The sequence below is a fragment of the Zonotrichia leucophrys genome, chromosome 13 (genome assembly GCF_028769735.1).
Source record: "Zonotrichia leucophrys gambelii isolate GWCS_2022_RI chromosome 13, RI_Zleu_2.0, whole genome shotgun sequence".
Taxonomy (NCBI): Eukaryota; Metazoa; Chordata; class Aves; order Passeriformes; family Passerellidae; genus Zonotrichia; species Zonotrichia leucophrys.
In genome coordinates, this window is record NC_088183.1 from 1,329,574 (window position 1) to 1,344,075 (window position 14,502).

The 14,502-nt window shown below is 48.6% G+C and overlaps 2 protein-coding genes across 9 annotated transcripts in view; one reads left to right on the top strand and one right to left on the bottom strand.

Annotated features, from left to right (window-relative positions):
- The window catches only part of FBXO38 (F-box protein 38), a 22,937-nt gene extending 20,584 nt beyond the window's left edge, over nucleotides 1-2,353 (top strand). For all 5 annotated transcript variants that reach the window (XM_064725178.1, XM_064725182.1, XM_064725180.1 and 2 more), the window contains exon 22: nucleotides 484-2,353. In XM_064725178.1, the coding sequence (XP_064581248.1) occupies nucleotides 484-662 (179 nt within the window). In that variant the 3' untranslated portion in view covers nucleotides 663-2,353. The remainder of the gene's footprint in view (nucleotides 1-483) is intronic.
- The window catches only part of HTR4 (5-hydroxytryptamine receptor 4), a 67,238-nt gene continuing 55,087 nt past the window's right edge, over nucleotides 2,352-14,502 (bottom strand). For 3 of the 4 annotated variants that reach the window (XM_064725183.1, XM_064725184.1, XM_064725185.1), the window contains exon 8: nucleotides 2,352-7,662. In XM_064725183.1, the coding sequence (XP_064581253.1) occupies nucleotides 7,575-7,662 (88 nt within the window). In that variant the 3' untranslated portion in view covers nucleotides 2,352-7,574. Of the gene's footprint in view, nucleotides 7,663-8,934; nucleotides 9,114-14,502 lie in introns of all 4 variants that reach the window. The other variant, XR_010441945.1, reaches the window with a different exon arrangement.

The window sequence follows — 14,502 nt, forward strand, 5'->3', positions numbered from 1 at the left end:
TTATTTTTTAATTTCTTTTTAAAATTTTATTTTGGACTGATGTAATTTAATTTTATTTTAGCTTGGCTTGATGCCTGTAGTTCAATATGAAGACCAAATCACCAAAGAATTGATAAGTATTTAAGAGCCAGGATGTTAAAGAGTCATGGTGTTAAAGCCATGAAAACTCAGGAGAGCGCTGCTGCTTTATTTGCAGCTTATAACAATTGCTGTTGTTCCTGAAGCATTTGAGTAGTGGATAACCTGGAATTGTGTCAGAGAGGACTCAGGGAAAGGCTTTTGGGTGCTCTGAGGCTCATTCCACCCCCAGCATTTGGAGATGAGCACTGGAGCTGTGGGAAGCCCTGAGGAAGGCACGGTGAGCGTCCCTCACACGCGGCCGCTCAGGGGAGGCTTTTCCTCTCTGGGTGTGAGTGCAGGCCCAGCCTGGCTGGGGAGCCCTTTCAGGAACAACATCTCCCTTTCCTTGCTGTCCCTGCCCAGCCACCATCTACGCCCCGAGGAGGAAGGGGCAGCTCTCAGCTGACATCTGCATGGAGACCATCGGCGAGGAGATCTCGGAGCTGCGCCAGGTCAGGCGGGGCGTGTTCCAGAGGGTCGTGGCCATCTTCATCCACTACTGCGACGTCAACGGGGAGCCCGTGGAGGATGACTACATCTGAGGGGTGTCCCCAGCCTGCCCTCCCTCCCCCTGGCACTGCTGGCCAAGAAAAAGCAGGATTTCTTTTTTCCAAATGCAAAGCATTTCCCACCGAGGCGCCCTCGGCTCTCCCCGTAGCCAGGAGGATGTAGTTAAATGTAAAATGGAAAGTACAAATTGTATACTAAGAGTTGTACATAGAGGAAACAAAAAAAACAAAAACAAAACTTCCTAATACTGAGACTTTATTTCATATGTTTATACAATTTAATTTAAGTTCCATTTTAATGAAGGCCAATAATCAGGAAAGGGGAAGAAGATTTGAACTTTTCAACCCGTACAATTCATAGCAGTATTTTTTTTCCTTATAAACAACAATTCCATTTGCTGTGTTCAAAAGAGTCATCAGAGTCTCTTTTAATCTGTGCCTTTTTCTTGAGCATTTAAGAGTCCAGTCTGAGTAAACCTGGTGAGCACAATCTTGGTGTCTTGTGTGCATCTTTGGAAGGGTCAGAATATTCTCCAGCTGTTGCAAAGAAGGCCAGAAGCAGGAAAAAAAAAATAGAGAATTTGGTGATCTGTGGTAGTTTCTAGAGATATTCAACCCATTTTTTGGGGGAAAGGAAGCCCCCGTGTTTAGCACCTTGGAAGCAGAATGTTCTCAAGCATTTTGTACTGTTAGATTTCATTTTCTCGGTGTATTTGACTCTGTACTATGGAAATCAAGTTGCTGATTGTTGGTTCCACCCTCGTGAGCATCCCTGTGCCCATTGTGGCTGGCTGGGAGCTGAGCTGTCCCTGCAGGCAGAGCAGGGGCTGTGGAGGAGCCTGGTGTGTGTGACACAGCCAGGAGCTCTGGGCTCTGCTCCCTCCTGAGTGCACATTTCCCACTGGGCAGTAAAAACTGCTGCTCTTTGCCCCAGGCGTGTGTGTGTGGTGTATTGAAAGGTGCTCCCAGTGCCCACAGGTGTTTGGTGGGGATTTGCTGCCAGTGGGGTGTGAAATAATGCACATTTTGGTGTGGCACTCCCAGGGTGCCAGACCTTGCAGCTCTGGCCTGGTCTCTCATCCCTGCTGGTTTAAAATTGGTGTTACCAGCCTAGAAAATGACACTTTCTGACGTAAAAGCTGTACAGTTTAAACCATTTTATCCAGTTTTGCTCATCATCCTGATGGTGATTTTCTGAATTTGGGGTAAATGTGGCTAATGGGGATTTCTGTGATGTTTAGCTCTGTAAAACTGAGGTGAAGCTGCTCCACACAGCCAAGGCAGTGCTGGTTTTCTCAGGCTCACTGTGGGAATTCTTGGGATAATGTGGATCTAGAAATGTGTGGGATAAGAGGGGGAGAATGGTGCCTAATGGGAGCATTTCCTCAGCCCTGCTCTCTGCTGACTGGAGGTGGAGCACTAAACACCAGAGAATAATGTGAATGTTACTAAATTTGCTTTAATGCAGGATCACAGTCAATGGTTTATTATAACTCTTCTATTTAATTAACCATAGATCATGTATTCAATGATATTCAGCCAAAACAATTGTGACCCTTTCTAGAAGTGTTTCAAGTCCTCTGAGTCATTGATTCTGTCAGATTTACCATTTTAGTCCAGAAAATGTTACTGAGTTTCTGGAGAACTGCACCAGTCTCCAGCTGGTATCTCCTCACTGCAGCCTTTTGCAGAAGTATTTACACAAATAAAGTGTTTGTTTATATTCAGTATCTCTGGAAGTAATTGAACCTTGCAGTGATTTTGCCCTCTGAAATGTGACACCCGTTTTACACCAGTGCCTGAATCCCCTGTGTCCATCTCCTGAGGGCTGTGGGGAGGGAGGAGCTGGGATCTTCTGGGGGTTTGATCTTTTGGCTCTGAGCTTCTTCCTCTCTCCATTTCCTGGCTGTTTTGGGCACTTTTATTCAATCACCACAGCAGGGAAGGTTTCCCTGGCTCTGCCCAGCTCAGATGTTTGTGTGCCAGGCTTCTCCTCCCTCCTGTGCCTGGTGCATGACTGGAGGAGCAGCTGCTGTCCCTCAGGTGAGGGCACAGTGGTGCTGCTGCTCCTGCAGCACCGATTGCAGCTCTGTGGGGACGGGCTGGGCTCCAGGCCTGTTTGCTCCTGGGTCCCAGAGGGAGCTCCAAAGGCAGCCTGGCCAGCACTGAGCTGCAAAGGTAAGGAATTGATGGAGGAAATGTGAGGGCACCACCTGTGTGCCCTGCTTCCCCTGGATGTGGCTTTGGGGAAAACAGAGCAGGAATTTCTTCCCTGGGTCAGAGCTGACTCAGCCACTCTGGGAGGTGAAATCTTGGTGGGGTTGCTGTCCCTGTGTGCAGGAGCAGAGTCAGAAGGGCTCTTACAGTCACAGGGGGCTCCTCTTGCAGTCCCTGGGGAGCACTGAGCAGCCCAGGTCCATCCAGCTGCTGCTGGAGGTTCCACTGGCTGGGACTGAGCCTGAGCTGACTCTGGTGCTGCTTTTCCCACAGCTCCTCCTGGAAAAGGATGCAGAGATCCCAGCTGGGAGAGGCTCAGGGGCCTGGAAATGTCATCCAAATAGTACAGAAGGTAAACAGGGAAAGGCCAGGGTGTGTTTGGGCCCAGCACAGGGGCACAGCCTCCTGCTCACTGTGCTGGGGCTGCTTTTCCCTCTCCTTGAGGAGCAGAACCAGTGCTTGGGTTTCAGAAAGGGAAGGCTTTTGGAAGTGTTTTTGTTTGAGAAGCTGAAAGGGGTTGATGCAGACAGGAATGATGCCCCTGCTCTCTCTCCAGGCTGCTCAGGGTGTGAGGATCCCCTTGCCCAGGATTTTCACATTTAGCTCCCAGTTAAGCAATTCCAACTTCACCTTTTGTCAGGTGGGACAGGGACACCTTGGCCCTGTGTGCCCTGCATGTGACAACAGGGCAGCCAAAACCAGGGCCCATCCCCTGGAGAGCTCCCTTCAGCTCCTCAGCACTCCCTGGGGGTTGGCAGGAGATAAACTGGGGCTTTGTTCAGGAAGATTTATACAAAAACTGGAAGAACTAAAAGCTTTGGTATCTTTTTATTGAGTCTGTGTTATTATTCCCCTGCAGATTTCTTGCCTTTTGGCCTGGGAGTGCTCAGAGGTGGCTCAGGGGCTCAAATGTGGAGGAAAAGGGGATCCTGAACTGGGGAAGGGCTCCCAGCTGCCAGGTACAGAATGGAAATGCTCTCCTTGCCTTCAGCACTGTGAGCTGGGTGGGAATGACTCAGTGCCTGTGTGGGCTGCCTGCTCCCAAAGCAGCTCCTGGCTGGAGCTGCTCCTGCTTTTCATCTGTGCTGGGAACGAGCTGGACACGATCTGGGCCCCATTGGTTGGTTCTGGGCACGTTATTAAGTCAGGCTGACACAAAGAAGTGCCTTAAATACCTTCAGAGTCTCCCTCCTCTTGCTGAGCAGGGCCAGCTGGGAGTGAACTCCACCCTAAAGCCACGATCTTGGGTGAGGTGAGCTTTAGGCTGGAGATACCTGCAGCAGTCCCTAAACTGAGAGTATTTGGAAATGCAAAAGCAGCATTTATGTAGCTAATGCAGCATTGCTGATTGTTCCCAGAGCTCTGGAGCCAGCAGGGGACAGGAGGAGCAGATGAGGTAAAATCAGAGCCATTTTGAATCAGAGGCAAGGTGAGCATTGTTTACCTGTCAGCTCTGCAGGTTTCAGTGACATTCCCAATGTTCCTCCTCCCTGAAGTGTCCTTTGGTGGAACAGACACCCCTGGAGGAGCAGAGTTTGCCAAAAAAGTGTCTCTGCAGCAGGGGATCCACATCCAGGGGACCCTTGGCTTCCATTTCTCACATGAATCCCTTTGGATGGCTCTGATCCCATCAGCAGCTCCACAGGGACCTGGGAATCCTCCAGGTAAGGGGCCAGGACAAGGTGGGGGCTCCTGGACTGCAAATAAATCCCAATTGGGAATGAACAAATTCCTGTGAGCAGGGGGACAGTCAGGAGCAGGGCAGGGCCTGTCCCCTGTGCTGGCCCTGCTGAGGGGGTGTCCAGTTCTGGGTCCTTGGGCAGGAGGGACCTGCAGGGGCTGGAGCGTGTCCAGGAAAGGAGATGGAGCTGGGAAGGGGCTGGAGCTCCAGGAGAGGCTGAGGGAGCTGGGAAGGGGCTCAGCCTGGAGCAAAGGAGGCTCAGGGGGGCCCTTGTGGCTCTGCACAGCTCCCTGGGCAGTTCCAGTGCCTGAGCCCCCTTTCCATGGGGAAATTCCTGCTGTGCCCACCCTGAGCCTGCCCTGAGCCCCCTTTCCATGGGGAAATTCCTGCTGTGCCCACCCTGAGCCTGCCCTGAGCCCCCTTTCCATGGGGAAATTCCTGCTGTGCCCACCCTGAGCCTGCCCCTGCAGATTCCCCTCCGTGCTCCAGCCCCTGGAGCCTCCTTTGGGGCAGCTGGGAGGAGGCTCCTGCTCCCAGCCTGGAGTGCCAGCAGCACCAGAAATGAGCCCAACTGGAATTCACTGCCACATCCAGAGAGGAGTTTTTATTTGTAGGAACAGGCACTGCAGCACAGACACTGAGCACAGGCAAGGACCGGCACCACCAGCCACGATGGGCAAAGCTGAACGGGGAGGCCACAGGAGCAGCCAGGGGATGCAGAGTGGGGCTCTCCATGAGACCCCTCCTTGTGCAGGGAATTCTCCACTGCTGGGTCACAGAAGCTGTGCTGGGATTGTTGGCTGAGTGAGCAGCAGGGAGGGATCAGAGGTGTCCTGGTGTCCATCCAGGACAGGGACATTTGGTGGTTGGAATTTCATCCACTTGGAAGGGGGGAGCCTTTCCCCAGTGAGAGCCTTTGACCATTTTGGCTGGTGAGGATGGAATTCCTGGTGTTTGGAATTTCATCCACTTGGAATGGAGGAGCCTTTCCCCAGTGAGAGCCTTTGACCATTTTGGCTGGTGAGCCACTGCTCCCATTGACAGAGCCTTGGGAATGTTGTCCCTGGGGAAACTGGGAGTTTGTTTTAAATTAAAAAGAGATCTTTCCCTAATGCACATAAAACAAAGGAGAAAACAATGCCTGAAGGACAAAGCAGAACCAAAGAACCCCTCCCTGTGCTGCTGGTTCCATCTCACTCCAGGAAATTTCACACCAAGATTTGATGCCCTTCAATGGGGACAGAGAAAAGCTTTTTTTCAGGATTTCTTTGAGAAATTGGACACTTGAGGGGAAACCAAGCCAAGCTGTTCTGCAGCCTCATGTGCCCAAAGCCCAACAAACCCCTGTGGGCACTTCCACAGATCACAGCACTGAAGCAGCTCTGGATGTTTTTTTTCCAAATTTTCAATAATAGCTTTTTTCTCTCCACAGTTCTGGTGTCAAGAGTAAAATTAAATTAAGTTTTTTTTGGAAATAAAACCCTGTAAAAACAGGTCATTGCCAACCAGGTCCCAGAGATGAACCAGGAGCACCTTCCACCACAAACACCAATAATTTGTGTCTTTTCATCAGCCAGCAATTTTCTACCTCAGCATTCTAGCTGGGGCTGTTTCTGCCCAGTGTCCTTCTGAATCCTACAGAAAAAGGGTGTGAAGCTTTACCAGTGACTTTGCTGTGGAAGAAATATTTAAAGAAGTCAGACACCATGGCCAGGAAGCCACTTGTTCTTCTCATGCACAACATTTCTCCTACTGAGCAACATTTTTGTTCTGAGCAGGATTTGTCTGTTTGCAGTAAATACCTGTCACATAGCAACAGAAATATTACTAAATAATAATACATAACATGTTAAGCTCCTTGGTCTAGAAGCTTTTAATGAAAAAACCACATGTTCCTGATAAAAAATAATAAATAATGCCAGCTTTTCTTTGTACATTAAAAATATCTGTACATGGTTCCACGATATGACAAAGTACCATTGTATTTTCTAGGCTCAGGGTGGCATCTTGGGGTAGATCTTCACCTAAAAAGGGTCGAGGCTCGTGCTCTTGATCCTGCATGAAAATCCTTTTCCCAAATTTGTGGAGTTCAGAGCCTTGCCCACCCTTTCCATGCAAAGGGGGAAGCAGCCCACGAGGAACGTGGCAACACCAACATGCAGGAAGCAGCTGAGGACTGAGATCTTGGCAAAGGTGAGACTGGAAAGTCTGGAAAACTCCTTGCCTCGACTGGAAGAGACCAGCAACAGATAGAAAAATAAAGGTGGCAAAGGTAAGTAGAAGTCTCTCCTCCAAGTGTAGCTAGAAAAGGGTTTAGGTGGTTTGTTTCCAAGATGGCACTTAGTGATCCATTGGCTCTGGCCAAGCTTCTGCTGCCTCAGAACGCCCAAAGTTTGCTCAGGGAGGGATGGGGACAGCTCTGGGCTCCAGGACACGTCCCATCCCCTGGGAATGGGAATGGCAGAGCAGGGCCACGGCTCTGGGCTGGGCTGCTCCCACTCAGCTCCCGGGCTCCTCCCTGGCCAGGAAACCCCACCAGGGCAGGGCAGGGCAGAGCTCTGCAGGCTCGGGGAGCAGCAGAACCAAAGGGCAGCAAACATTTCCTCTTGTTCTCCTGGAGAAACGCGGGGCTGCTCCTGCCCTGGCAGTGCCCAGGCAGAGCCAGCAGGGATGGGGCAGCTCGGTGCCACCCCACAGCTGTGGCCTGCAGGGTGGGGTGGGCTGGGCAGGGGGCAGCAGGAGAGGAAAGGAGCAGCAGAGTCCCTGCACGGGCTGGTTTGGAGCTGTTTTGGCCCTGGCTTTGCCAGGAATGCCTCACTCCTGGAGCAGGGCTCTGGCACAGCTCCAGCTGCTCCTGCAGGGACAGGGACAGGGACAGCAGTCCTGACCATCCCCGTGCTCCCACCCAGCTCCCACAGCTGGACATTCCTGGGAATTCACTGCAGGAAGCACCAGGACAATGCAGATGGATGGGTTTTCAAGTGCAGCTGTCTGTGAATCCTTGGGATATCCTAAAATGCCTCTGTTCCTCCTCTTCTGGGCCAGGACTAGAAACAGGACTCTTGGGATTCGGGGTCGGGGTGGATGGGAAGCTTCTCTTGTTCCTGGTGGTGCCCGTTGTGTAACACCTTGTACCTGGCAGGGGAACACAAACCTTGGTCAGTGCCAGCTCAGAGGCCAAACTGATGGAAAATGAGATCAACAATCCCCAAAGTGTATTTAGGAGAGTGATTCTTCCAAATATCCAGATTCCACATTAAAAAGTGTGAATCCCGGCTTTGGGAATGAAATCTTCAGTGTGGAGCAGTCAAAGCAATCCCTGAAAACCAAGAAGCTGTTGGGTTTCAGGTGTCTGAGGTGAGCTGCGGTGCCTGAGTGTGGGCCGAGGATGCTCCTGCAGGAATTCCCAGCTGGATGCTGGCTCCCAGCATGGCCAGGACACTGAATGTGCAGGTGTTTCCCTCAAACACCCCTTGGAACTCCAGCACTTCAAACAAGGACCAGGAATTTTTAAAATGTGCTCCCAACGAGTCACAGACTGGATGTCAGAGACAAGCAGAGACATTTTCACCTCACACTGAACAGACTCCAACGAGACAGCCACGGAGAGAGAACAGAGCTGGGACTGAGGGACCAGGTCAGACAGGGACACTGTGGGACACAATCCAGCCAGGACACCTCGGGAATGCCAAAGGCTCTGCCATGGCTGGGACACGAGAGAGCCCTGACAGCCGGGGCAGCTCAGCACCATGGACAGGGACCCGGAAATCCAGAGATCCTGATGGACAAGGACTGGGATATCCAGAGATCCCAATGGACAAGGACTGGGAAATCCAAGGATCCTGATGGACAGGGACTGGGATATCCAAGGAACCCAATGGACAAGGACTGGGATATCCAAGATCCAATGACAGGACTGGGATATCCAAGGTTCCAGACAGACAGGAGACTGGGAAAGTCCAAGGATCCATGAACAGGACTGGGATGTCCAGAGTCCAGGACAGAGAGATATCAGGGTTCCAGGACATGAAAATGGGACTGGGATATCCAAAGGTCCAGATGGACAAGATTGGAATCTCAAGGTTCCAGGACAAGGGACTGGGATATCCAGGGTTCCAGATGGACAAGGACTGGACACCCAAGGATCCCAATGGACAAGGACTGGACACTCAAGGATCCTGATGGGCAAGGACTGGCACACCCAAGGATCCATCTGGACAAGGACTGGCACACTCAAAGATCCCAAAGGACAAGGACTGGGACACTCAAGGATCCATCTGGACAAGGACTGGCACACCCAAGGATCCTGATGAACAAGGACTGGGACACTCAAGGACCCTGATGAACAAGGACTGGGACACCCAAAGATCCCAAAGGACAAGGACTGGCACACCCAGGGATCCAAACCTTCCTCCGTGTTCTGCGGCCGTCCCAGAGTGGAGCAAGAGCAGCAAGAGCAGGTGGTGCTGATTGTTAGAGGTTCATTAAGCTAAAGAGGAGTCATTGAGGTGTCCCAGGATGTCGTGTGGCACAAAGTGTCTGCCTGAAGCCTCTGGCAGTGAGTTCAACACTTCCAGCTGTTTACCCTGTGGGGAAAGAGGACTGCTAGCACAGGAGGGAAGAGCATCCCTGGCATCCATGGCTTGCTCAGGTACCAGCACATCGTCCCTAAAATATTCCCAACATCTCCAGGAGTCTGTTAAGGGAGTCCTCTGCTGCCAGGCCTTTGTGTTGTGTGGGGTTTTCCATACCCTGCAGCCTTTCCCTTCAAATGTAGGTTCAGAGCCCCCTGCCAGTTGTAAGGCACTGATTTAGTGCTGGATAAAAGCTGGGATTTTACAGCCCTGCTCTTGTTCTCACACAAAGTTTTTGTTCTCTCTCTTTCCCTGTGCCTTCACTGATCTCTCTCTGAAAACACACCTCGTTTCTCAGCTCTTGGTACCTGTGGGGAGCAAGATTTAGAGAAATTCTCATCTGTGCCTGAAATTCAGCTGCTTCCCCTGCAGGAGCACACCTGGTGTGCCTCAGCCAGGGATTTATCCTACAATGCAAGGAGAAAACAGCACTGGAACCCTCCCTGTGAGGGCTGAAGGCTTCCAGAGAAAGCAGCCAGGTAGGTGTGAGAAATAAATACATCTGAGGGAGCTGGAATATGTGTGCAGGGGAAAAGAACATTAAAAGGGTTAAGTGCATTAAGTAAATTATCTACAGCAAATTAATTGTGCTGTTTTCCTGCCCTGATGGGCTCCTTGGTGGGATTTGTGCACCCCCCAATAAATAAATTATAAAACAATAAATCCCAACAATGGGAAGGCCCTGCCCCTCCAGGGACCTGCTGCTGTTCTGAGCTGTTCACTTTGTTTGCTTTTCTCACTCTCCAAACTTCTCCATTTTCAGATATTTTCCCCTTTTCTGATCTGGAGCAAGTCTTCAACTCCTTGTAAGATAAAACAAAGAAGAAAAAAGCAGAAAAGAGCAGACTCCAATTGATGTTCAATGCCCTTTGCTGCTTTTATCAGGGGACTGATCTCCCCACTGTGATATTGGCAATTTTGGGAGTGAGCATTCACTGCCTGTGCCTTTATTTTCTCCTTTTCCAGTTGCTGAAGCCCAGCTCCCAATGAAACACTTCCAAACTCTTTTCTTCCTTCACCTACAAGCAGAAACTCCCCCAGGAGCAGCCACCATCCCACCTGAACAGATCTCCAAGGAAAAGGCAAGTAGGGGATGTATCACAAACCTTTTGTTATTTGCAGGAGCAGCCAGGAAAGATTTGCTGGGACCAGAGGAAAACAAGATGAAATTATGTAAAATGGATAAACTGAGAAGATTGGCACTTGGCTTGAGCAGAATCCTACTCTCAACAATTTATTTTTATACCATTTTTCTCCTCAGCCACCTAAAATAGTGGCAGGTAGAAGAGGTTTTGAGGTAAAAGTTGGCTGAAGCCACATTTTAAATGGAACTGAGCTTCCAGACTGAATGAAGGATTGAAACTTTTCCAAGATTTGACAATTGTGCTGCTCCACAATTTATATCTTCCCCTGCATTTTCCTTTCTCTCCCAAAGTGATTTTCCTCTGGAATATTTGCAGCACCACTGCTGCAACTTCACCCTCCAGACTGTGTCCATTCATCTGAGCTCTGCTGCTTCCAGAGGGACTTGCAAGAGCAAGAACAAATAATTGCTCTGCAGTGGGATTGTGGTGAACAATCACTTGGCAGAGGTTATTTCAATGAACACATCCCTGAAATCAGCCTTGCACCATCTGCTCACTTCCAGAATTATAAATTCTGAATTAGAAAACAACAGAATTCATGAACCACGACAGAAGTGAGGGGAAGAGAGCAGCTTCAGATGGTTTTTGTGCTTTATCCCAGCCTGTGCTGGCTCTGCTCTGCTCCATCCCTGTGTCAGGAATGGGTGGAAAAGAGTTGTGTTTTTTTTTTAATTTCTGTGTTTTCTGGCAGCCCCCAAGCCCCAGGAACCAAGGCCTGGAAGGGCAGGATGGGTCTGGGAGGCACCAGGAATTCCAGGAGCACCAGGAGAGGTCCCACAGGAGGAGCTGCAGAGGGCCAGGAGCAAAACCTGAGCCTGTCCTGCAGGACATCGGCAATGTCCCCTCCTGCTGCCGGCCTGAAAGGGACTTCTGGTATTTTTGGAAAACTGGGAGATGCTGGGAAACAGAGAACTGAGAAAAGGGTGACACAAAACCCAAGAATCTCTGGAATTCCCTATTTTAATCTGTGATATTTTTCCACTTTGAAAGAGCAAAACCCTCAAATCTGAACTCCACCAAATGTCACAATGAACTGGGAGCAACATGCATTGCTCCATTTCCCTCTTCTGCTGAAAAAAGGAATCCACAGAGGCCAAATTAAATGGAATTTCACAAAACATTTGCTTTTAATGCAGCTGCATATGAAACTTCCACAAATGAGAGCAGAATTATCCCTCTCTCAGCATTCCCAGGTTCACAAACTCCAGAAAATTAAAAGCTTCCCAGTAACTCTGTAACCTCTGGGCTGAATCTGTGCTGCTCCCATCCCTGCAGTGAAGTTCTGCACTTGGCCATCAGCATAAAATCATTAGAGCAGGGTAAGAATAAATTGAATTATCCCATTACAGCCCAATGTGAAAACCCAGATCTTGGGAAAACGTTGGAATTGCTGAATTATTTACATGGCTCTGACAGCAGTGTTGATTTTAGAGCCCTTTGTAGTCAAATCTAAACACAAATCTCTCTCTATCTCATGACAAGTGTTTATTTTCCCACTCCTGAGCAGTTAAGCTGAATCTCTTAATTATCTTTAAATCAAATAATGCTGTTCTGACCTTGGGAGCTGAACTCAGCCCTCGCCATTCTTTGCTAAATATCAGGCAGAGGTTTTATAAAACATCTGTCTCCAGCCCACACCACCCAGCTTTCAGTGCACTTTATAGGATTTCTGAAGAAATCCAGATTTAAAATTAGCATTTCTCAAGTAAGTCAATACTTATTTCTCTTGAATAAGAGGAACATTAAAAAAAAGATAAAGAGGAGATTTTTTTTTTCTCTGACAAATCTCAGGAAACAAAGAGAGCATCTCCCAATATGTTTGTGTCTCTCCTTTTTTCCCCCATTGTTCCATCATCTCTCTTTTTTCTGGCAAACCAGAAAAAAGTCCCTTTATTTTTGTGTTTGCAGGAGCTGTGGATCCTTTTCAAGAAGGATGTTTAGAAGTGCAGGCAAATAATAACCTGAAATAGGATCTTGAAATGAAATGTCCAAACCCTTCAGCATCTGGTTTCCTTTTGGTTTTCTCCTGCTGAATTTCACCCAAATTTTGTTTCCCTGGGACTGCAGGTGCTCATTTTCATCTTCCTTTTTTATCCTCTTTATTCCAGGCTCAATTAATGAATTTCTCTGTGGTGCTTTCCAATCCCCCTCACCACAATTGCTGAATTTGATCATTTTTCCCTTTTCCCACTCTCCTGCTTTCAGCTGCTCCACCTGGATAATGTTTATAATTTTCCCTATTTTCCACTGCAGGATGTTTTGCTCAACTTCAGCTGAAAATCCTGAATTTGGGTATTATGAGGAGGAATTGGTGATGGAAACCAAGGGATCCACACAGGAACCACGAGGTGGGGATGGCCCAGAGCTGCTGAGCTCTTCTGCTTTAGATTTGTGCCATTTTAATGTTGCAGGAGTTGATGTTTCCACAGCAGAAGCAGCAATTTGGGCACCAAAGGAGAGAAATGAAGCAAATTTGAGAATCAACGAGGAGCTCCTTGTTTGCAGTGAGTGAAATGCATTTGCTAATTATAAAGCAGGGTAAACAAATAAACAAATGAGAGAGGCCACGCAGGGGATGTGGGGAAGAGGAGCCCTTTCCCCTTTTCCTCCCATTAACTCCCTATTTCCGTTTCTCTCTCGTTAATGTTAAGCTTGGCACTCCATTACAGGCACTAATTAGCTCCAGATTTTGGCCTCCAGTTGGTTTTTGCACCATAATGAATGCAACAGCCACAAGAGCCCCAGTCTGATAATGAGGAGAGCACTTGGAAGTGCTCAGACGCAGCAGAAGCACAGAGCAGCCCATTAGAGCAGCTCCCAGCCACCCCCAGATGGGAGCTGCTGGCTTTAAGTGTTTCAATTAATGAAACACAAGCAGGATCAATTAATAATATTCAAATGGAAGAGAAAGATTTATTTTTTTTTTAATGGAGGTTTCACCACTGGCATAATTACATCTTTTATCTGCTGGGGAAAAAAAAAAACCTACATTTGTTAAAGCTGTGGAGTGAAACGGTGGCAAAAGCTGGAGCTGTTCAGTGGAGTTTGTCAGGTTTTAAATGTGCCACAGTGGGAGAATCCCAGAATTTCAGGCTGGAAAAGCCCTCCCAGCCCATCCAGTCCAGCTGTGCCCTGTGCCCACCTTGTCCCCAGCCCAGAGCTCTGAGTGCCACCTCCAGGGATGGATGGGGATCCAAACCTCCCTTTCAGTATTTACCAACCCTCTCCCTCTGGGAATTGATGGCTTTTCCCATTGAAATACCCAGTGGAAAAATGGAATTACAGCTCATTGAAATCTGGCAAATAATTCCCCCTCCTTCCCTGCTTTGTGTGTGAACAGCAGAGCTTTTTTTTAGGTGTCAAAAGCAGATTTTGTGCGCAGCATCATGAGTTTGATAACAAAAGGCTGGCATGTGCACATTGTTCCTGTCACTGCTTTGGGCTGCTCAGGAGCAAATGGCACCAACTCCCCCGGAGCAGCTGGGTCTCCCTCCCACCCTGCAGGCTGAGGGAGAGCTCTGCTCCCCAGAATGGCTCACCCAGCCCTCCCTGCCTGTGGTCCTGCCAAATCCACGGCTTTGTGTCCTGGGAACTTCTGTACAGCCCCAAGGTGGTGCTGGGAAGCTGTGCTTGCCTAAAGGTATTTAATTTAAGGGCTGAAAATTAGATTTTCTTGTAATGGAGTAATGACATAAAAATTAAATAACAAAATACCAGTTAAATAATAGTCAATTAAAACCTGTTAAATTTAATAAGAAAAAAAAACCAATTTAAAATTAATAATAAATAACCTTGTGATGCCTTTAACATCTCAACTAGGACCTGGTGTAGGTTAAGCTCAGTAAATCTTATGCATCAATCTTATCAAAATTTTATTTGGCTGCCTTTCCTCAGGTCCCCATCCTGCTGCGAGAGCAAACACCAGATTCCACTGTGCTGTGTTCAGTGGGAGTTTCTTCTCCCCTCTCCTTCTGTATCCAGATTTTCCAATTAATAATTCTATGATGTGATTAAAGGAGCACATTCCTGCCTTTGGACTTTCTCCCTTACAACCCACTGGGTGTGAATTTGTACAGCTCCATCCCTGAGACTGTGAACAATATTAATTAATTGTGAGCTGTGCTCCCCACTCCTCATCCTCTGCGAGCCTTTTATCAGGATTAAATGTCACACCACAGATGGGGACATTGGCAGTG